Genomic DNA, 22,412 nt, shown 5'->3' on the forward strand with positions numbered 1-22,412 from the left:
AGATTAACTTAAATACTCTATACAGAAGTCCCTGGAACCCCATAAAATTGGATCCCTAATCCATGAACTATTAGAACTCATTTACAAAAATTTTCTTAAACATTATATGGCTATATTGTCTCATACTATAGAATTCGAATTTATAATCCCTATTCCATGATGAGATATCTATCTTAATTAAAACTATCTTTAGAGTTTTAATTAAGCATTTTACAAAAAGCATTTTATCAAAAAAATCCGATTTAAATTAAAAAAAAAATATTTTTAAAGCATTGATTTTTATCCACCCTGGTTTTTTCTAACCTGCTCTACCAAACATGGACTTTAGATTGTGAGTTGTTTGAAGCAGGGACAGTCTCTTACTCTGTGTGTGTGTGTGCGCACGCACGTGCAGTGTTGTAGCTATGTCTGTTCCAGCATATTAGAGAGGATGGGTGAGGTAATATTTTTTTATTGGATGAGCTTTCAGATTTCTTCTTCAGGTCTGGGGAACTTACTGGGTGTCCTCTTAGGTTATGTCTACACTACCACGGTAAGTCGGCCTATGCTACGCAACTCCAGCTACGTGAATAATGTAGCTGGAGTAAACGTACCTAAGGTCGAGTTACCACGGGGTCTACACCGCAGGGGGTCGACAGGAGACAATCTCCTGTTTGACTTACCTTACTCTTCTAATTGCGGGTAGAGTACAGGGATTGACTGGAGAGTGATCTGCAGTCAATTTGGCGGGTCTTCACTAGACCTGCTAAATTCACTGCCAGTGGATTGATCTCAGAGGGTGGATCCCTGCCCTAGTGTAGACCTGCTCTTAGTAAGTTTCACAGACCTGAAGAGAGCTCTTTGTAAGCTTGAAAGCTTGTCTCTCACCACCAAAAGTTGGTCCAATTAAAATAAAAATTCTCTCACTTGCTTTGTCTCCCTTTGTGTTTGTATTACACCAAGAACAATTACACCCTGATCAGTTGGAGAATCTAGACACTACTATTAAATAAACTATAGCAGTTATGCTCATCCCAAGAGGAAACAAAAATGTGCCCAATCCAAACTGACCAAAGCAGTTTGAATTCATAATACTCACAAGCTCATGAGTTGGAGTTAGCCAGAAATTACTCTGTGAACAACAAATACCTTTAGAAAAAAAAATCAGTCTTTTCACAGACAAGTCATAAAAGTAGATAAATGTGAATTCTGTGTAATAAATGGTTCTGTTCAAATTAGAGTTCATGCTCACATTGCAGGGCCTATAGCCAAGGGGGATATAGTAATATCAGGTACCCCATGAACTCTATGCACAATGGGACCAAATTCAGCTGCAACAATGATAAACTAACCTTACCATGGAACTTTATCTATTACCATGGAATACCCTTCACTTTCATCAGCCCAAACCCCAAACACCCACACAAGTGTGGCAGATAGTTAAAAATACTCATTGATGTAAAATTCAGCAGTTATTTTTGACAGTGATGATAATGAAGGCTGGCTTTGTTATGCTTTTCAGGTGGGCCAGCTCCATGCCACTCCCTAGGCTTAGGTCTGCAATGCTACTCAGATGACCTGGCTGAGAACCTCCAGGGCCATGGGAAGTTTATTATTTATACTGTTGTGCGCTGGGTTAAACCTCTTTGAAACTGGGCAGTGTAACTGCTCCCTTCATTTAAGATTATTGTAAGAAACCATTAAACTTCTTTATGTAGGCAGGCAGCTGAAACAAGAGGCCTCCACCCCAAACCCAGACGCTCACTGCCCCAAACTTGCAGGGTACTTGCGGGCAGACAGGTTGCTCTACCTATTGTTTTGTGAAAGACTGTGGGTCTGAAAGAGAGCAGGGGAAGAAAAACCAAGGGCACAGTCAGAACAAGCACTGGGAACCTCACCCTGAGAAAAGCTAGGGGCAGGTCTACACTTCCAACATGGCATCGGCCCAACTGTGCCACTGCAAAGTTTTAGCGACGATGCTTCTACACCACTCCTGTTGGTGCAGTTAAGCCACCTCTATAAGAGGCGGTAGCTATGTCGACAGAAGAAGCCCTTTGGTTGACAGAGTGCTGTCTACTCCAGGGAGTTCAGTTGGTATAACTGTAAAAAGAAAAGGAGGACTTGTGGCACGTTAGAGACTAACCAGTTTATTTGAGCATAAGATTTCCTGAGCTACAGCTCACTTCATCGGATGCATACTGTGGAAACTACAGCAGATGTTTTTATACACACAGACCATGAAAAAAATGGGTGTTTATCACTACAAAAGGTTTTCTCTCCCCCCCACCCCACAAAAGAGAAAACCTTTTGTAATGATAAACACCCATTTTTTCATGGTCTGTTTGTATAAAAACATCTGCTGCAGTTTCCAGGGTATGCATCCGATGAAGTGCGCTGTAGCCCACGAAAGCTCATGCTCAAATAAATGTGTTAGTCTCTAAGGTGCCACAAGTCCTCCTTGTCTTTTCGCGAATACAGACTAACAGGGCTGCTACTCTGAAACTTGGTATAACGGTGTTGCTCAAGGGTGAGGATTTTTCAGATTTTCTGAGTTATAGCCATGTAAGAGAGCTTTTGCTGACTGGAAATGGGGCTTGGAGCTGTGAGTGAGCAAAGACCCTGTCTCTTGTTTGATTCCTGCTGTGTTAATGGAAACAGGATTTTGAAATCCTATTTGTTGACAAAGAATGTACATCAGATACCTGGCTCCATCATCAATTTCTCCTTCTAACTGGAACAACCCCTAGGACCCTAACATTTTGGCTAGCCGCTTGGGTCAAAAGAGGTAAATATATTAGTCGTATCTAAGAATTCCAGTTGAGGGACCGGGACCAAGGGCGACGGGCTGACCCGCTGGAGGCAGCTCGCCGAGCAGCCCGGAGCGCCGCGGGCTCCCCCACCGCCGGGACTCCCGCTGCGGGGCCGGGGCCTCACCTCAGGGAACCGCGCCGTGACGTCATCCTCTTCCCGCCCGCGGGGCTCCGGCCCGGGGCCGGCTTCACGCGCCTCCCCGGGGGTACACGGGGCCGCGCCCCGGCGGCGGGGGGAGGAGGGGAGGGGGGATGGGAGCGGGGCTGGCGCGCGGCGGCTGCTAATAAAGTTGGTGTTGAAAGGGCGGCCCCGCCCCCACTTCCGGGAGCGCCGGGCCGCGGGGCGGGGCCGCGCCGCGCCGGGCAGGCCGGGATGGTGGGGGCCGCTGCAGCCGGGACCTGACTCGGTGCCCAGGTGAGTCCGCCCGGCCCGGCGCCAGCGAGCGCCCCTCCCCCCGGGGACACAGCGCGACTGGTCGGGGGACGTTGGCCCCCTTCCCTCCCCCCTCCTCCGGGGGACGCCGGCCCCCTTCCCCGCCCCCAGGGGGACAGGCCGGGGGACGCCGGCCCCCCTCCCTCCCTCCCTCCCATCGCACCCGGGGGTCGCCGGCCCCCCTTCCCTCCCTCCCCCCCCCCGCCACCAGGGGGACAGGCCGGGGGACGCCGGCCCCCTTCCCTCCCTCCCCCCCCCCCCCGCCACCAGGGGGACAGGCCGGGGGACGCCGGCCCCCCTCCCTCCCTCCCTCCCCCCCCCCCGCCACCAGGGGGACAGGCCGGGGGACGCCGGCCCCCTTCCCTCCCTCCCCCCCCCCCCGCCACCAGGGGGACAGGCCGGGGGACGCCGGCCCCCTTCCCTCCCTCCCCCCCCCCCGCCACCAGGGGGACAGGCCGGGGGACGCCGGCCCCCTTCCCTCCCTCCCCCCCCCCGCCACCAGGGGGACAGGCCGGGGGACGCCGGCCCCCTTCCCTCCCTCCCCCCCCCCGCCACCAGGGGGACAGGCCGGGGGACGCCGGCCCCCTTCCCTCCCTCCCCCCCCCCCCGCCACCAGGGGGACAGGCCGGGGGACGCCGGCCCCCTTCCCTCCCTCCCCCCCCCCGCCACCAGGGGGACAGGCCGGGGGACGCCGGCCCCCTTCCCTCCCTCCCCCCCCCCGCCACCAGGGGGACAGGCCGGGGGACGCCGGCCCCCCTCCCTCCCTCCCATCGCACCCGGGGGTCGCCGGCCCCCTTCCCTCCCTCCCCCCCCCCGCCACCAGGGGGACAGGCCGGGGGACGCCGGCCCCCTTCCCTCCCTCCCCCCCCCCGCCACCAGGGGGACAGGCCGGGGGACGCCGGCCCCCTTCCCTCCCTCCCCCCCCCCCCCCGCCACCAGGGGGACAGGCCGGGGGACGCCGGCCCCCTTCCCTCTCTCCCCCCCCCGCCACCAGGGGGACAGGCCGGGGGACGCCGGCCCCCCTCCCTCCCTCCCATCGCACCCGGGGGTCGCCGGCCCCCCTCCCTCCCTCCCCCCCCCGCCACCAGGGGGACAGGCCGGGGGACGCCGGCCCCCCTCCCTCCCTCCCTCCCATCGCACCCGGGGGTCGCCGGCCCCCCTCCCTCCCTCCCCCCCCGCCACCAGGGGGACAGGCCGGGGGACGCCGGCCCCCTTTCTTTCCCTCCCCCTCCCCCCATTGGGACAGCTGGATGCTGCCCCCTCCGCAACCCCAGTCCCCTTTCCTGCCCTCCCCTTCGCCCTGCCCACGGTTGGACTCTGCCTCCCCTTCCTGCTCCTCCCAAAGGGACAGACGTTGCCCCCTTTTATCTCCCCTCGCCCTGGGGACAGACTGACTGACACTAGCATCCCCCCAACCTCTGGGGACCGACTGACCCAGTTAAGTAGGAGCAACTCAGTGTAGACAAATCCTGAATCTGCCAACTTTCCTGAGCTCCCAGCTACTACCTGCCCTGTTTAATTTACGCATCTCCCCATGTCAGCTCTTCTCTCCCACAACAATCGATCATTCTGGAGCCTCGCAGGTGATTAAATTAACAGGTTTTGGGGGCTCTTCTGTCCTCTGTTCCTGCCAAATAAATTCTGGGCTGTCCCCAGGCCCTCTTCTTCTACTCCGCCCCCCAGTTAACAAATTCTGAACACTTCCTGCTCTGCCCCCATTAGTGCAGTCTGGGGGACATTAATGCCCAGATTCGCAAAGGCATTTAGGCGCCTACTTTCCATTGAAATCAATGAAAGTTAGGCACCTAAGCACCTTTGAGGATCTGGGCCTTATTCTTGTCCAGGATCTGAGGGGACAGGAGCTACTCTTCCCCTTGTGGTCATTCTGTTCTTTGTTCCCCCATTCCTCTGGGGAAAGTAGTAGGTGCTCCAGCTTCTTCTTTCTTCTACTCTTAAAAGGAGTGAGAGCGTAGTGCCTGTGCCATTCGTTCCTTGTTCTTCCGCTCCTCTTCCCTCAGCTGCTCTCTGGCCTTTTCTCCTTCCTCCAGAGAGGAGGAATTGGTGGTTTCCCACCCTAGCTTGGCTCACTTTGCCAAGCAAGATTTATATTTCCCCTAGGTAAGTAGATATTTCAGGACCAGATTTAGAGGCCGCTACACCAAGTGCATTCAAACTCTTTGCATTTTTTATCAGTATAATATTCCACAAATATGATTTGTGATTGTTTGTAACTTTATTATTCAGTTCTTTGCTATGTTTTGTGCTTTTCAACATTTCCGTTTTGTTCCAGTTTAATGCCTTCATTTCCCTTTCTGTGTCTCTTCATTACCTAATTAATGCAATGGCATTTTGAGTTTCTAAAATTTGGCATATAAATCATAGCCTGGATCCATGCTACTGTCTGCCCAGAATTTTGGAAAATAACTGCTTTTACATGTGCACTATCTAGATTTGCAGGCCTAAAATTTTTCCCTGGCTGTCTATTATGTAGTATAAATGGATGTGGTAAGAAAGTGAAATCGCTGGTGCAGCAATTTGGCAAATTTTACTTCACTGCTTGTCCACAAGAATGGAGCATACAGGTACAGAGCTGAAGTCTACACAGCAAAATCTCTCGTCAAGTCCCTCATGTTATGTTATGATTAATGTTGCCTTACTGGCCTCCTTGATAACTACGTTGGCTCTATTTTTGTTCTGACCACATTACCTAGCCTATGAATCCCGCCAGTGGCTCACCCTTCTTCACTATAAGTTCATGATTCTTAAGAATATCTTTAAGGCCCTACTTAACTATGCCTCTTCCTGTTTTTCTAGTTTTAACTCAATTTGCTAACTTGTATGAAATGGCAAACTGCTTTGCCTTCACTAGAATTTTACCTTGAGATAATCTTAAGTAAAGTTACTAATGTAAGAGCACATCCTTTTTCCTCCAGTGAAGACAAAAATCTTACAGCGTGCAGTTTCCCCAGGCTTCTTTGGTCCTGGCCTACCAAAGAGCAGTTTTCTCTAGAACTACCAGTGGTCTTGCATAAGTGCCTTCTAGCTATTTGGCATATTGATTAGGTTTTGTTTTTGTAATTTTCAAGCATTGACCTTTGTATGCCTTTATACAATGGAGGCCCAAAGTGATGTATCACAGAAATCTTCATTAATTCCTTTAAGGGAAGACTGATGTAACAAAATTATCACTTCTTATCTTAGGAGCTGTGGCTGGGCCTCTGTATCTATCCAGATGCTTAAGGTTTGTCTACGCTATGGAGACCATGCCAGAATAGCTGTAGTCGTAGCTATAGTATCGATACACCTGGCATGACAGAACAGGTTTTCCAACAGTATAGGAACACCACTTCCCTGAGCGATGGTAGCCAGACCAATGGAAGCATTCTTCCATCGTCACAGCTGAAGCTATACAGCGGGTGAGGTCAGCATAGTTACGTCATGCAGGGGTGTGTTGTGTTTGTTCTCTCCACACCCCTGCCCAAAGTAGCTATGTCAGCCTACCTTCTAAGGGCTTGTCTACACTGGCAATTAACAGCGCTGCAACTTTCTTACTCGGGGTGTGAAAAAACACTCCCCTGCCAGTGTAAACAGTGCCTCAGTGCTGGGAGCCACGCCCCTTGTTGAGGTGGGTTTTTTAGAGCACTGGGAGAGCGCTCTCCCAGTACTGTGCCGCAACCACACAAGTTTGTTTTTTCACACCCCTGAGTGAGAAAGTTGCAGCGCTGTAAAGTGGCAGTGTAGACAAGGCCTTAGTATTTACATCTGAAATTGTCTCAAGTTGTCCTGAGCACCGTAGTGAGGCCGACCTAAGTCTCTGTGTAGATTGTGCTAGTCAGTGGAACAGTTCTTCCGTCACCTAGCTACCACCTCTCGGGGAGGTGGGTTAACTATACGCTGACAGGAGAACCCGTCTCGTCAGTGTAGGTAACATCTACACTGAAGCACTACAACCGTGCAGCTATGCTGCTGTAGCTTTTCAAGTGTAGACAAGCTGTCAGTAGGATACCATGAATACCACTTGGCTCTACACTTGGTCCCAACTTTTGACTATTTTGTGACTTTATCTGGCACTTGGAACTGTAGTGACTTATCTTATTTTGATGCCTGCGTTCTAGGTTGAAGATAGCCGTAATGCTAACATTGGCAAGCAAACTGAAGCGAGATGATGGTGTCAAAGGGCCTCGTACATCCAACCCAGCTTCTGATTCTACTCGGAGAGTGTCTATTAGAGATAAATTGCTTGTTAAAGGTAATTGATCCTTATGTTTAAAAGATTTGCTGTCCCATTAAATATAGTTAGTTCATCAACTAACAATACTAAATGCTGTAGGCAAGAGTTTACATCAATGTTTTTAAAAGGGCTTCCTTATGTCACAAGGGTGTTGTGAAGTTAAATACATTAAAGATCGTGAGAGACAAGGTGGGTGAGGTAATATCTTTTATTGGACCAACTTCTGTTGGTGAGAGAGACAAGCATACAACAATTAAAGATTTTAGGCAATTTGAGATCTACTGATGAAAAGTGCGATACAAGAGCTACGTATTAATACTACTATTACCGTGATTTGGACGCATATTACTGTGCGCTATATATTATATAAGCAGTAATCTCCAGATCTGAGATTCAGCACTGCAGTATTGAGTTCAAACTTTGTGTTAATAGTAGCCACATAGGTGCAAGTAATGCAAAAAATAATAATAATCTGTAAATGGAACATTCTTTTATATTATTTAGTGCTGAAGTCCAGTGTTTGACATCGCAGTCATCAAATAATCAATTGTGATTATATGGTGACATTAGTATTACTGAATAAACTGGACAAGAAGATCAAGTTGATTAGACTGGAAAATATTTCTGTTAACAGAAATATAGGTAACTGGCTGTGACAGGAAAGCAAGTTCTGAAAGTAAGTGACGGATGGAGGTAATTCTCAGTGACGTCTGAACTATGATTAAATGAAATCTTTGAACGTTAATATTTTTGAAATGAAAAAGAAATAGCCAGTTCAACAGATGATAATGCTACTGCCTATTTGGGTTAACGGAAAGTTGTGGGTAAGAAATGTGGATTTAAAAAAAAAAATTTCAGCAGCACATCTTACTGATCTCTTATAGAAGGGCTTTTGTAGACTGCAGCGAGCTGGATATCAGTTTGTGGGAAGATCCCCTAGTTTCCACAGATTTCTGCTGCGGCAGACTACAAATTTTGCAGCAATTCTGTGTAAATGGGAAAAAAGGCAGTGGCCAGTGAACTAAATATGAAAATGAATAATAAAATCAGTATAGCATTTTTATATTAAAATTATACAATTTTCCTGCTGCCAGATCTTATGTGGTACAGGATATTGCATTTAAAATCTCAAAGCACTTGACGTTTTGAGGGTGGGATGTAGCTTAACTCCCCTTTTCCCCATCCTTGCAACACTAAACAGCTTTTCACTACCCCAGGTGTTCCACTGCATATAATAATGGATAAACTGGTTAGGTTGATGTTTTTGCTAAAAACGATTAGCAATGAAATTATCAATGTTGACCTGTAAGTTGTCATAGTGAAGTTCTGTGGTCTTTTCAAATGCAACAGTTCATATTTCTCAGTCCCACTGTTTCAGGATTACTTGAAACTGACCTCAACGCATCCGTTTGTGTTGGTCATGTTACTTCCCAGCCATAGTGCTAGAAACTTGTGTTTTAAAATGAAAACTTAGATTCTGTCACACAGCAGGGAATAGATTTGTTGTAGATTTTGCATCCTCCTGTAGGCCACATTCAGATTCTCCTCACATCTTATCTTCCTTCATTTGTGTAGCCATGTAGGGGGAAGATTTCGATTCAAGTTACAGATGCTTGTGACTTCACTGTTTAGGTCTCTCAAAAAGCTTGCCAAGAGCGTCTAGCTGAAACAGTTAAAGTATGGATTTATGATTTGATTTGCAGTTTAGCTTTAAGCATGGTTATATGTGCCCTGTGTGTTAAAGGAAAATGGTGATGTAGTGTAAAGCAGTGGTTCTCAAAGCCAGTCTGCCGCTTGTCCAGGGAAGCCCCGGTGGGCTGGACTGGTTTGTTTACCTGCAGGTTCGGCCGATCGTGGCTCCCACTGGCCGCGATTTGCCGCTCCAGGCCAATGGGGGCTGCGGGAAGGGCAGCCAGCACATCCCTTGGCCCACGCCGCTTCCCTGAACAAGCGGTGGACTGGCTTTAAGAACCACTGGTGTAAAGTACATTCTAATCACTGCTTATAATACAAAATATTTAAACATCTTTCATTTTCTATCAGATGAATTTTCATAGTACCCTTAATAATGGCAACAGTGTTCTTTAATTACAAAAATGTAGACATATATATTCAAATTCTTCCTCCTGCACTCAATGGGAAAGTGATATAAAGATATAGCCGTTGCTGTAACCATCACTAACAAACTTTAGTAGACTAAGTGTTGTACAAGTTACAAATCCCAAACTGGCAATTAAAATTAGAACTGAAAGCAACAAGCAGACAAATCTCAACCACAGCAACCAATTATTAAATAAAATGAGCCTTATGTCATGACCAGAGTTAAACTGGTCCAGAGGGAGAAATTCTAGGGGGTGGGCCTGCTGGCCATCAAGGGAACTGACATCAGAACAAACAAGCTGATTTAACTATTGCTGTGGGTACAGGTGGAGAGGGAGTGTCAGGTAATTGGGTCCTGGAAAATTTGAGTCTTAAAAGATAACTAGCACATTAATTGCACAGGTCTTGTCTAAACTAGGTATATTTCTGGAAAGTTTCCCACTGTTAAGATTAATTCAGCTGAACGGGTGTTGTCAGTGTTATGAGCCCTAGTGTAGATGGGGTTTCAGCTCCCGATGTAGTTTTCACACCGTGTTGCTTAGACCTGCAGGGAGCAAATTTTAATTGACAGGGAACTGATAAACTGTGTTGGCAGCCAAAAGCCTGTATACACTAGGGCTTCTAACATTGCAAACAACAGTTCAGCTGAACCATGTGAGCAATGGTGAGACATTCTTCAAAACTCTTTCTATTTTAGAGGGGACAATAATGACTCACCCTGTACTCAACTGCAGGCAGCTGCATTCTGCACAAGCCAAAGCTTGAATTTTATGGGGAGCCCTAAGTAGAAACAATTTCCTTAATTTATTTAGCCTGGAGGTTTTCCATTTATGGATGACTGTTGCACAGTATGTCAGGAAGGAGTGATCAGTCTCCTGGGAATTGTGTACATTAAAGACAGTGATCCAATTGTTCTTTACTTTAGGTGTTGTCTACAGTGCAAGAAATAAATACTCCCAGTTCCCAATGAGTGTCAGCAAGGGGTGATGTTGAACTGGTGCTAAAACATGATTTAGCTATGAGTGTAGATAGGTTGGAACAAGCAATAGTCAGCACCATTTTTCCTTGTCTATACATAGAATCACAGAATATCGGGGGTGGAAGGGACCTCAGGAGGTCATCTAGTCCAACCCCCTGCTCAATTCAGGACCAATCCCCAACTAAATCATCCCAGCCAGGGCTTTGTTCAGCCTGACCTTAAAAACCTCTAAGGAAGGACATTCCACCACCTCCCTCAGTAACGCATTCCAGTGCTTCACCACCCTCCTAGTGAAAAAATTTTTCCTAATATCCAACCTAAACCTCCCCCCTTGCAACTTGAGACCATTACTCCTTGTTCTATCATCTCGTACCACTGAGAACAGTCTAGATCCATCCTCTTTGGAACCCCCTTTCAGGTAGTTGAAAGCAGCTATTAAATCCCCCCTCATTGTTCTCTTCCGCAGACTAAACAATCCCAGTTCCCTCAGCCTCTCCTCATTAGTCATTTGTTCCAGTTCCCTAAACATTTTTGTTGCCCTCGACTGGACATTTTCCAATTTTTCCACATCCTTCTTGTAGTGTGGGGACCAAAACTGGTCACAGTTTTGACCAGGCTCCCAATGAAGCCTCACCAATGTCGAATAGAGGGGAATGGTCACGTCCCTCGATCTCCCGGCAGTGCCCCTACTTATACAGCCCAAAATGCCATTAGCCTTCTTGGCAACAAGGGCACACTGTTGACTCATATCCAGCTTCTCGTCCACTGTAACCCCTAGGTACATGTAGCTGAACTAGTATTAAACACAATTTAACTGTATATGTTACCTGTTGCTGACATTTCTTGTCAGTAACAGCTATGTTCTGTAGTGTAGACAAGGCCTCAAAATCCAGGAGTAGTGATGACTCCAGCAGGATACCCAGACTGAAGTATTTTGGTGCTAGGTGGGCATTCCTTTAATTGGTGCAGATAGTCTCAGCCCATTCTACTTAGATGTTTGACACTTTCAACAAGATATCACTTCAGTCTTGACATGATAATCACAGCCAGTTCATTTTCATGTAGGTGTCTATTTTGGCCAGGCTTTGGGGAAGGAATGAAACAGTAGAATCTGTGTTTGGTGAAAGAAATGGAACTGGATATCATTAGCATACTAATCACACTGCAGCCTAAAAAATATCTAGCTATCAGCCAGCTGTCACAAATAACCCAGATGCCATTTTGACCATCGGATGTAGATTGGGACATAGCCATCTTAACCTCCGATAATCGACCAGTGCATCCAAGAACAACTACCTAGCTGATAAGAATATTGCTGCTAAAATAATCAGTGGTGATATTTAAGGTATTAGATATTAAGGTTACTACCTCATTCATATGTTGTCTTCAAACTCATTAAAACCTCATCCAGACTAGAAAAAAGATGATCATTTGAAAGCCATGCTATCTGGAATGTTTTAATTAAGTGCTTTTTAAAATGTTGTTTACACTTAGTGTAGACTGCCCCTGGAACCCCTGCCCCTGCCTGCCACCCGCTGCCCCATTCAGCTCCCCCTCTCCTTCCTGACTACACCCCCAGGACCCCTGCCCCCATTCAACCCCCCAGTTCCCTGCCCTCTGACTGCCCCAATCTCTATCCACACCCCTGAGCACCACCCGGAACTCCCCTGCTCCCTATCCAACCTCCCCTGCTCCCTCCGTGCTGCCTGGAGCACTGGTGGCTGTCAGCGCTACAGCCATGCCGCCCAGAGCACCAGGACAAGCAGCCGTGCTGCCTGGCTAGAGCCAGCCACACCACTGCGCAGCACAGAGCACCGGGTCAGGCCGCAGCTCTGTAGCTGCGCTGCCCGCCAAGAGTGCGCTGCCTGGCAAGAGCTCGCAGCCCCGCCGCCGAGAGCATTGCACCGGCGGTGCAGTGAGCTGAGACTGCGGAGGAGGGGGAACAGCGGGGGAGGGGCTGGAAGCTCAGGGGCTGGGTAGGAGGGCTCCGCGGGCCAGATGTGGCCTGAGGGCCGTAGTTTGCCCACCTCTGTTCTAGCTGTGTACTACAGTGGTGCCTGCTGCATTTATTGCCTCCTGGTGTGGGAAAGTGTCCTGCCGCAGAGGAAGAAATAAGGCTGCCATCCCTAGAAACCTTTGGGAGAGGATTGCAATGTACCTCCATGGAAGTTTCATCCCGATCTCTCAGAATTCAAGGAAGAGACATGCGCACATAAACTGTTCCACATAGCCTGTCCTGCCTAACTCTATAGGTGAATGAAAAGCAGATAGCAACTGTTTCTCGTTGTACTGCTACTTCTTCTAGTATGAGAAAATTAATGAAAAGTCAAAAGCTGCGTCCTGCTAATTGGGGGTGCCGTTCCTGTCATGGAAAATTTGTCTACACACTTACCCAAGGTTCCTTCCCCTACATGGAGCTCACTCGTGCTCAACTGGCAGGACTGGTAAAACTGTGATAGAGTCAAAAACAGGTCCTGTCCTTTATAATCCTCCCTTTTCTCCTCATCTGCCACTACCACCTCCTTGTTGTTCTCGGCAGTAGTCTGTGACTCTGGCTCCTTGGAGGTATCCACAGCCATGTGTGGAGTGGTGATAGGGTCATAGAATCACAGAATATCAGGGTTGGAAGGGACCTCAGGAGGTCATCTAGTCCAACCCCCTGCTCAAAGCAGGACCAATCCCCAACTAAATCATCCCAGCCAGGGCTTTGTCAAGCCTGACCTTAAAAATATCTAAGGAAGGAGTTTCCACCACCTCCCTCGGTAACGCATTCCAGTGCTTCACCACCCTCCTAGTGAAAAAGTTTTTCCTAATATCCAACCTAAACCTCCCACGCTGCAACTTGAGACTATTACTCCTCGTTCTATCATCTCGTACCACTGAGAACAGTCTAGAGCCATCCTCTTCAGAACCCCCTTTCAGGTAGTTGAAAGCAGCTATCAAATCCTCCCTCATTCTTCTCTTCCGCAGACTAAACAATCCCAGTTCCCTCAGCCTCTCCTCATAACTCATGTGTTCCAGTCCCCTAATCATTTTTGTTGCCCTCAACTGGACGTTTTCCAATTTTTCCACATTCTTCTTGTAGTGTCAGCCCAAAACTGGACACAGTACTCCAGATGAGGCCTCACCAATGTCGAATAGAGGGGAACGATCACGTCCCTCAATCTGCTGGCAGTGCCCCTACTTATACATCCCAAAATGCCATTGGCCTTCTTGGCAACAAGAGCACACTGTTGACTCATATCCATCTTCTCGTCCACTGTAACCCCTAGGTCCTTTTCTGCAGCACTGCTGCCGAGCCATTCGGTCCCTAGTCTGTAGCAGTGCATGGGATTCTTCCGTCCTATGTGCAGGACTCTGCACTTGTCCTTGTTGAACCTGATCCAATTTCTTTTGGCCCAATCCTCTAATTTGTCTAGGTCCCTCTGTATCCTATCCCTACCCTCCAGCGTATCTACCTCTCCTCCCAGTTTAGTGTCATCTTCAAACTTGTTGAGGGTGCAATCCATACCATCCTCCAGATCATTAATGAAGATATTGAACAAAACCAGCCTGAGGACCGACCCTTGGGACACTCCACTCGATACCGGCTGCCAACTAGACATGAAGCCATTGATCACTACCCGTTGAGCCCGACAATCTAGCCAGCTTTCTATCCACCTTATCGTCCATTCATCCAGCCCATACTACTTTAACTTATTGGCAAGAATACTGTGGGAGACCGTGTCAGAAGCTTTGCTAAAGTCAAGGAACAACACGTCCACTGCTTTCCCCTCATCTACAGAGCCAGTTATCTCGTCATAGAAGGCAATTAGATTAGTCAGGCATGACTTGCCCTTGGTGAATCCATGCTGACTGTTCCTGACCACTTTCCTCTCCTCTAAGTGCTTCAGAATTGGTTCCTTGAGCACCTGCTCCATGATTTTTCCAGGGACTGAGGTGAGGCTAACTGGCCTGTAGTTCCCAGGATCCTCCTCCTTCCCTTTTTTAAAGATGGGCACTACATTAGCCTTTTCCTAGTCGTACGGGACCTCTCCCGATCACCATGAGTTTTCAAAGATAATGGCCAATGGCTCTGCAATCCCATCCGCCAACTCACTTTAGCACTGGAGAGCAGATAGAGGTGTGCTCACCAAGCTGGACAACCAAAAAAAAAAAAGGCATTGGACAGTGTGGGGCATTGTGGGACAGCTGCTGGAGGACTGTTAGGGTTGATGTAAGTAATGCAATGTCTACACTCACGGTGCGTTGACCTCTGTACATTAACCATGTCTCTGTGCCGCAAAGAGAGGTGGTGTTACTATATCGTTGAAATGGGTCACTTATATGGGTGGGAGACATTTAAGTTTAGAGACGTGCATAGCTAGGTCTACGTAAAGCAGCTTATGTCGATCTAACTTTGTAGTGTAGACCAGGCAACATACTCTTGCACCTTCTACTTAGCTACCTGTGTGCTGTTCTCCCCATCTGTTCCTTGAGACTGACATACTGCGGGCACTGGCTAGTTTTCAGAGACTGGAAACATGGCATTTATAACTTTTCCTGTTCAGGTTTTTGAAAGCCATCAACTTCAGCTGAAAGAGAGAATTCACTTTTTGGAGTTACCGTATTTTCATTCTTTGAAGACCAGCTTTTGCGTGAGTCATGACTGCTGATAGTGCCTGATTGTTCAAGATGGTCAGTGCCTCACAGGACTGGGCCAAAGACAGATTGTTCTTGGATGATTGAAAGAGGCCAGGGGACTGCAAGCAAAAATACTATGAGAATTAAATTTTATAATAAAGTAAAATTTATTAAAAAAATTACATGACAAAGTGTCAGTGATAAAAATATAATGTGTATGCTTATGGGATCATAGACGCACTTTATTCAGCTGCATTTTTTTTGCAAAAAGTAAAGGAGTACTTGTGGCACCTTAGAGACTGACAAATTTATTTGAGCATAACCTTTCGTGAGCTACGGCTCACTTCATCGGATGCATTCAGTGGAAAATACAGTGGGGAGATTTATGTACATAGAGAACATGAAACAATGAGTGTTACCAGCAGGAGAGCGGGGGGGCGGGGAGGAGTAGGAACGGGAATCTTTTGTAGTGATAATCAAGGTGGGCCATTTCCAGCAGTTGACAAGAATGTCTGAGGAACAGTGGGGGCTGTAGGGGGGGAATAAACATGGGGAAATAGTTCTACTTTGTGTAATGACCCATCCACTCCCAGTCTCTATTCAAGCCTAAGTTAATTGTATCCAGTTTGCAAATTAATTCCAATTCAGCAGTTTCTTGTTGGAGTCTGTTTTTCAACAATTTCCATCCCACCATCAACCTCAGCCTGGACTAGTCCACACAAGAGATCCACTTCCTGGACACTATGGTGTTAATAAGCGATGGTCACATAAACACCACCCTATACCAGAAACCTACTGACCGCTATTCCTACATACATGCCTCCAGCTTTCATCCAGACCACACCACACGATCCGTTGTCTACAGCCAAGCTCTACGATACAACCACATTTGCTCCAACCCCTCAGACAGAGACAAACACCTACAAGATCTCTATCAAGCATTCTTACAACTACAGTGCCCACCTGCTGAAGTGAAGAAACAGATTGACAGAGCCAGAAGAGTACCCAGAAGTCACCTACTACAGGACAGGCCCAACAAAGAAAATAACAGAACGCCACTAGCCATCACCTTCAGCCCCCAACTAAAACCTCTCCAACGCATCATCAAGGATCTACAACCTATCCTGAAAGATGACCCATCACTCTCACAGATCTTGGGAGACAGGCCAGTCCTCACTTACAGACAGTCCCCCAACCTGAAGCAAATACTCATCAGCAACCACACACCGCACAACAGAACCACTAACCCAGGAACCTATCCTTGCAACAAAGCCCGTTGCCAACTGTGTCCACATATCTATTCAGGGGACACCATCATAGGGCCTAATCACATCAGCCACACTATCAGAGGCTCGTTCACCTGCACATCTACAAATGTGATATATGCCCCTCTGCCATGTACATTGGTCAAACTGGACAGTCTCTACGTAAAAGAATAAATGGACACAAATCAGACATCAAGAATTATAACATTCAAAAACTAGTTGAACACTTCAGTCTCTCTGGTCGCTCAATTACAGACCTAAGAGTTGCAGTTCTTCAACAAAAAAACTTCAAAAACAGACTCCAATGAGAGACTGCTGAATTGGAGTTAATTTGCAAACTGGATACAATTAATTTAGGCTTGAATAGAGACTGGGAGTGGGTGGGTCATTACACAGAGTAAAACTATTTCCCCCTGTTTATTCCCCCCCTACAGCCCCCACTGTTCCTCAGACATTCGTGTCAACTGCTGGAAATGGCCCACCTTGATTATCACTACAAAAGGTTCCCGTTCCCAGTCCCCCCCCTCACTGCTGGTAATAGCTCACCTTAAGTGATCACTCTCTTGTTCCAGTGTGTATGGTAACACCCATTGTTTCATGTTCTCTATGTATATAAATCTCCCCACTGTATTTGCCACTGAATGCATCCGATGAAGTGAGCTGTAGCTCACAAAAGCTTCTGCTCAAATAAATTTGTTAGTCTCTAAGGTGCCACAAGTACTCCTTTTCTTTTTGCGAATATAGACTAACACGGCTGCTACTCTGAAACCTGTCTTTTTTTTGAAGTACATCAAAATCTTACTTTTCATCATGTGTCTCGTATATTTCTTTCTGTTGGAGATATTGGCAGCTTGAAATCTAGTTAAATGTTTAAAGAGCAGAACTAATAGTTCTAGGTACTGTGCCTGCCCCATTGGCAACCTGATAATTTTTCTGGTTTTACAACCAGATTATTTATTTATTTATTTATTTATTGGTCTTTTCTGTTACTTTGTGAAAGACTCCCAAAACTGGGAAGTGAAAGAGAAAGTGCAGGTAAATGCACTATGTGAATAAACTGGGAAAAACAGAGAAATTAGTTTTTTACTCTAATCTTTTAGTTACAGTAATCCTTGTTGTTACTCATAACCATAGTAAGCAAGAAGATCAAAGGGTATGATTTGAAAGAGAGAAAAATACTTTACATTTCCAAAGCATTGTCCATCTAAGGATTGAAAAAAAGTTAAATTATGAATTCATATATCCGTTATGTTCACTACAGGCCTATTTCTGAAATGGTCACATAGAATCATAGAATATCAGGGTTGGAAGGGACCCCAGAAGGTCATCTAGTCCAACCCCCTGCTCAAAGCAGGACCAATTCCCAGTTAAATCATCCCAGCCAGGGCTTTGTCAAGCCTGACCTTAAAAACCTCTAAGGAAGGAGATTCTACCACCTCCCTAGGTAACGCATTCCAGTGTTTCACCACCCTCTTAGTGAAAAAGTTTTTCCTAATATCCAATCTAAACCTCCCCCACTGCAACTTGAGACCATTACTCCTCGTTCTGTCATCTGCTACCATTGAGAACAGTCTAGAGCCATCCTCTTTGGAACCTCCTTTCAGGTAGTTGAAAGCAGCTATCAAATCCCCCCTCATTCTTCTCTTCTTCAGGCTAAACAATCCCAGCTCCCTCAGCCTCTCCTCATAACTCATGTGTTCCAGTCCCCTAATCATTTTTGTTGCCCTTCGCTGGACTCTCTCCAATTTATCCCCATCCTTCTTGAAGTGTGGGGCCCAAAACTGGACACAGTACTCCAGATGAGGCCTCACCAATGTCGAATAGAGGGGAACGATCACGTCCCTCGATCTGCTCGCTATGCCCCTACTTATACATCCCAAAATGCCATTGGCCTTCTTGGCAACAAGGGCACACTGCTGACTCATATCCAGCTTCTCGTCCACTGTCACCCCTAGGTCCTTTTCCGCAGAACTGCTGCCTAGCCATTCAGTCCCTAGTCTGTAGCTGTGCATTGGGTTCTTCCGTCCTAAGTGCAGGACCCTGCACTTATCCTTATTGAACCTCATCAGATTCCTTTTGGCCCAATCTTCCAATTGGTCTAGGTCCTTCTGTATCCTATCCCTCCCCTCCAGCGTATCTACCACTCCTCCCAGTTTAGTATCATCCGCAAATTTGCTGAGAGTGCAATCCACACCATCCTCCAGATCATTTATGAAGATATTGAATAAAACCGGCCCCAGGACCGACCCTTGGGGCACTCCACTTGATACCGGCTGCCAACTAGACATGGAGCCATTGATCACTACCCGTTGAGCCCGACAATCTAGCCAGCTTTCTACCCACCTTATAGTGCATTCATCCAGCCCATACTTCCTTAACTTGCTGACAAGAATACTATGGGAGACCGTGTCAAAAGCTTTGCTAAAGTCAAGAAACAATACATCCACTGCTTTCCCTTCATCCACAGAACCAGTAATCTCATCATAAAAGGCGATTAGATTAGTCAGGCATGACCTTCCCTTGGTGAATCCATAAGGCATTGCATGCTGAAAAGGGAATATATTTTTATGGATTCATAACATCAGCTTACAGTGAAATGGTGCTTATTTGTGAAGAAAGATGAGCTTTGGGGTAAATTAAAGATCAGCACTTAATGATGGAAAACGAAAATGGAATTACATGAAAGTATGCGACAAATACAGTAAAACCTACATAAATTAGTTATGGTAAGAGGAGTTGGAAGAAATCCAAAGGAAAGTATTGTCAAGACTTTCTAGTGTTTAACTTACAAAGGAGAGATTTGCTCTGATACATTGCCCAATTTTGATTTTAGTCCTTATTTGTACCTAATTTTCATGTGTGCATCTCTGTGGCACAAGTAAAGTGACTTGTACAAGGTTGCATATTGTTTTGTTTTTTTCTGGATTAGAGAGAGATTGATTTCTGGCTTCCATTCCTTTGCATTGTTAGCCTGCACGATTTATTTCACTTAGTGCTGCTAGTTTTCTGATAATTCGATAGGCTACTGTTATATTGCATATAGACTAAGTGTGTGGTTTGACAACATTCTCTTTCCGGTAAGCATTTGGAAGAGGAAGGAGTAAAGTATACATCTTTCACTCTAAATAAAAATGGGTAGAATTGGACAAAATCTTTTTCAGACTTTACAAGTTCTCTTCATTTGTAATACCAACCCACAATTTAATTATACAGCTCCGGGGGAGCAAAACATCCATTTGCCTTGAATAATAGACTTGATACAGTTTTTAGTAAGAAGAATGAAAATGGAAATGTCAGTGTCAGTGTTCTGTTACTGGAACTGGGATATGGAAAGCGGAGATAAATGTCAAGATACATATCTTGAACTCAGGCAGGATCAAAAGACGTACAAAACAAAATGCACTTTCCCTATATGGTGTAATAAAGGGGGATGGAGGGGAATCTCATCATAGGTAATTTTGTTCTGAATGTAGTAATTTTGCAGGCTCCGTTCTGAGCTTCATGCTCCTGCATATGTCAATCAAGATTATGCTTTGTGTTCATATCCATACTATTGGGGAATTTTTACGGTGGGGAAGGAAGAATTTACTGGTTAAAAAACCCTGCTTTTATGACTGAATTTAATCGTGTTTAACTTGTTTATTTTTTTTCACATTTGTTATTGCTCTAAATTGTTTAAAGAAGATTCATCAATTTGGAATTGACTCTGAAGAAGAGTTAATGGTAGATTCAGTTTCCACAACTACCGCTCAGTTATTGTTCCTTGCGGCTCCATTCCAACCAATTTTTGTGATGGTAGAATCATGTTCCAATTTTTGAAATGTTTTCCACTTCTTTGTTGTGTGAAAGACCTGTGCAAAGAGGAAAACATTGTACTATGCATGGAAGACAGTGAAACGGACTATAAGCAAAAGTAAACAAACTGAGAAATGGAGAGATTTCTCTCCAGTGTTTGTCACGTGCCACGTCTTGGAGAGAGCCCTTACATTTTATGTCACAAAACTTGCTTTCCTTTAAGAGTCATTGTCTGATCAGTTTAGGTTCAGTACCAAAAATGTATGTAAAAGCCTAAAGTCAATAGAAATATTTTTGTGAAATCTAAAAAAGAAAATTATATATTTTAGGTTAAGATTTAAACATCTGTTCTGCATTGTGGGAAGCTCATATATAACAGTAGTTGGTACTTGTAACGGTACATGTATATTTTCAGATTTTTAAAAGGGGGGTTTTGAATTATAGTAATACTGCTTCTACTTGTGTGAGGCCTTGTATTTTGAAGAGTACGCTCTCCACAAATGAAATTGGTTTGAATGGCCAGCTAGTTACAATGAATGTATGTAGATCATCAATAGAGTAGTAAAACATCAGCAGAGTTCTAGTAGTATTTTTAAGGTTTTGGTTAAAGTATTGATTATTCTTGTATTATGCTTACAGCAAAGTAAGAGACATTTAATGAAATGAGGGTTTAACTTCTGATTATGCTGTACTTTGAACAGAAAGTTTGTTACGTGCTACTATAGTGTAGGGCATTTAGCCTAACTGAATCATCAACTTCAGATGCATACTGCTTATAGTAACCTGTCCCACCTGATAAGTTTGACAAATACTTCAGTATTTAGCCTGAAAACAGATTAATTTTTAAATTAATTTACAGTAATGTATCGCTTAGCTGTACATTACTAATGTAAATATCAAGTTGGAAGGGTTTCTTAAAGTAGAGGTCAGTGTGATACATGAAGTTTGTGTAACCAGAGCATGGTAAATATCTTCTTTGCCTCTGTTAGATCTCACAGTTGAGGTTTAGCAATCTACTTGTATCTTCCCTTTTGTCATTCCTATAAATTACTACACTGACTTTAATAATTAGATCAGTGGTTCTCAAACTTTTGTATTGGTGACCCCTTTCACACAGCAAACCTGAGTGCAACCCCCCCTATAAATTAAAACATTTTTTTATATTTCAAATGTTATAAATAGGGCCCTACCAAATTCATGGTCCATTTTGGTCAATTTCGGTCATAAGATTTTAAAAATCGTAAATTTCATGATTTCAGCTATTTGAACCTGAGGTTTCATAGTGTTGTAATTGTGGGGGTGGTCACCAGGCTATTGTACCTACCCTTAGTTCTGAGCTGCTGCTGGTGGCAGTGCTGGCCTTCAGAGCTGGGGAGTGGTAGCTGCTGGCTGGGAGCCCAGCTCTGAAGTGAAGTGAAGGGCCAAGGCATGTTGGGTTTTTTGTGACTTTAAGATCAGAAATAAACAACCTCCAGCAGCAGCTAATAAAACCATGCTCCAAGGGATCTTGAAAAGCATGTCTTGTCCTATGTTCCCTCTAAGCTGCGCTGTCAGGCAGCTGCTCAGGAGAGAGTCAAGTGCTGTGCTGTTGACTAGTAGAGCGTGCACATCCAGCCGCATATGCCCCTCCCCCCACTGCTTCTGCAGCTGCTCCCGGGACCCTCCCGCTGGCTGTGCAGAGCGGGGGTAGGGGTTGCGCTGATGTCAGGGTGTCCCTCTTCTCCTGCCACTGTACCCCATCTCTGCAGAGCAAGGGAGAGGGGACAGCCTGGCTTAGGACTTGGAGCTGCTGAGGTCTGAAGGACTCCAGCCTCCAGGCAGGGAGTGAGTGCCTTTCTTAAAGAGACAGCTCAGGGTCTCTGAGATTTCCCCTCTCTTGTCTGTCTGTCTTTCTCTCCCCCGTGTTCATGTCCCCAGCTCTGCAGAGCAGGGGAGGGGAGACAGGGCTCAGGAGAGCTTTCAGTGAGTGCCTTAAAGAGACAGCACACAGCATCTCTCAGAAACTTCCCCAGCAGCCAACACACACACTGTCTCTCTCTCTGTCTGTATGTCTGTGTCTCTCTCACTCCCCAACGCATACTTGTATTATTGTTGTTACTTCTTGGTACTTCCTGCAATGCACATATAGTCTGTGTAATTTTATTCTTTCAAAGTGTGTTATTTTAGTATTTTGACTTGTCTATGCATTTCATAATTT

At 45.9% G+C, this 22,412-nt stretch overlaps 1 protein-coding gene across 4 annotated transcripts in view; it reads left to right on the forward strand.

Moving 5' to 3' along the window:
* Window positions 1-3,096: 3,096 nt before the first annotated feature.
* The window catches only part of UBE2F (ubiquitin conjugating enzyme E2 F (putative)), a 132,823-nt gene continuing 113,507 nt past the window's right edge, over window positions 3,097-22,412 (forward strand). For 3 of the 4 annotated variants that reach the window (XM_078848029.1, XM_073306748.2, XM_073306751.2), the window contains exons 1-2: window positions 3,097-3,204; window positions 7,338-7,471. In XM_078848029.1, coding sequence (XP_078704155.1) covers window positions 7,354-7,471 — 118 coding nt within the window. In that variant the 5' untranslated portion in view covers window positions 3,097-3,204; window positions 7,338-7,353. Of the gene's footprint in view, window positions 3,205-4,711; window positions 4,806-7,337; window positions 7,472-22,412 lie in introns of those variants that run through there. The other variant, XM_078848030.1, reaches the window with a different exon arrangement.

This window comes from Lepidochelys kempii, chromosome 11, assembly GCF_965140285.1.
Source record: "Lepidochelys kempii isolate rLepKem1 chromosome 11, rLepKem1.hap1, whole genome shotgun sequence".
Taxonomy (NCBI): Eukaryota; Metazoa; Chordata; order Testudines; family Cheloniidae; genus Lepidochelys; species Lepidochelys kempii.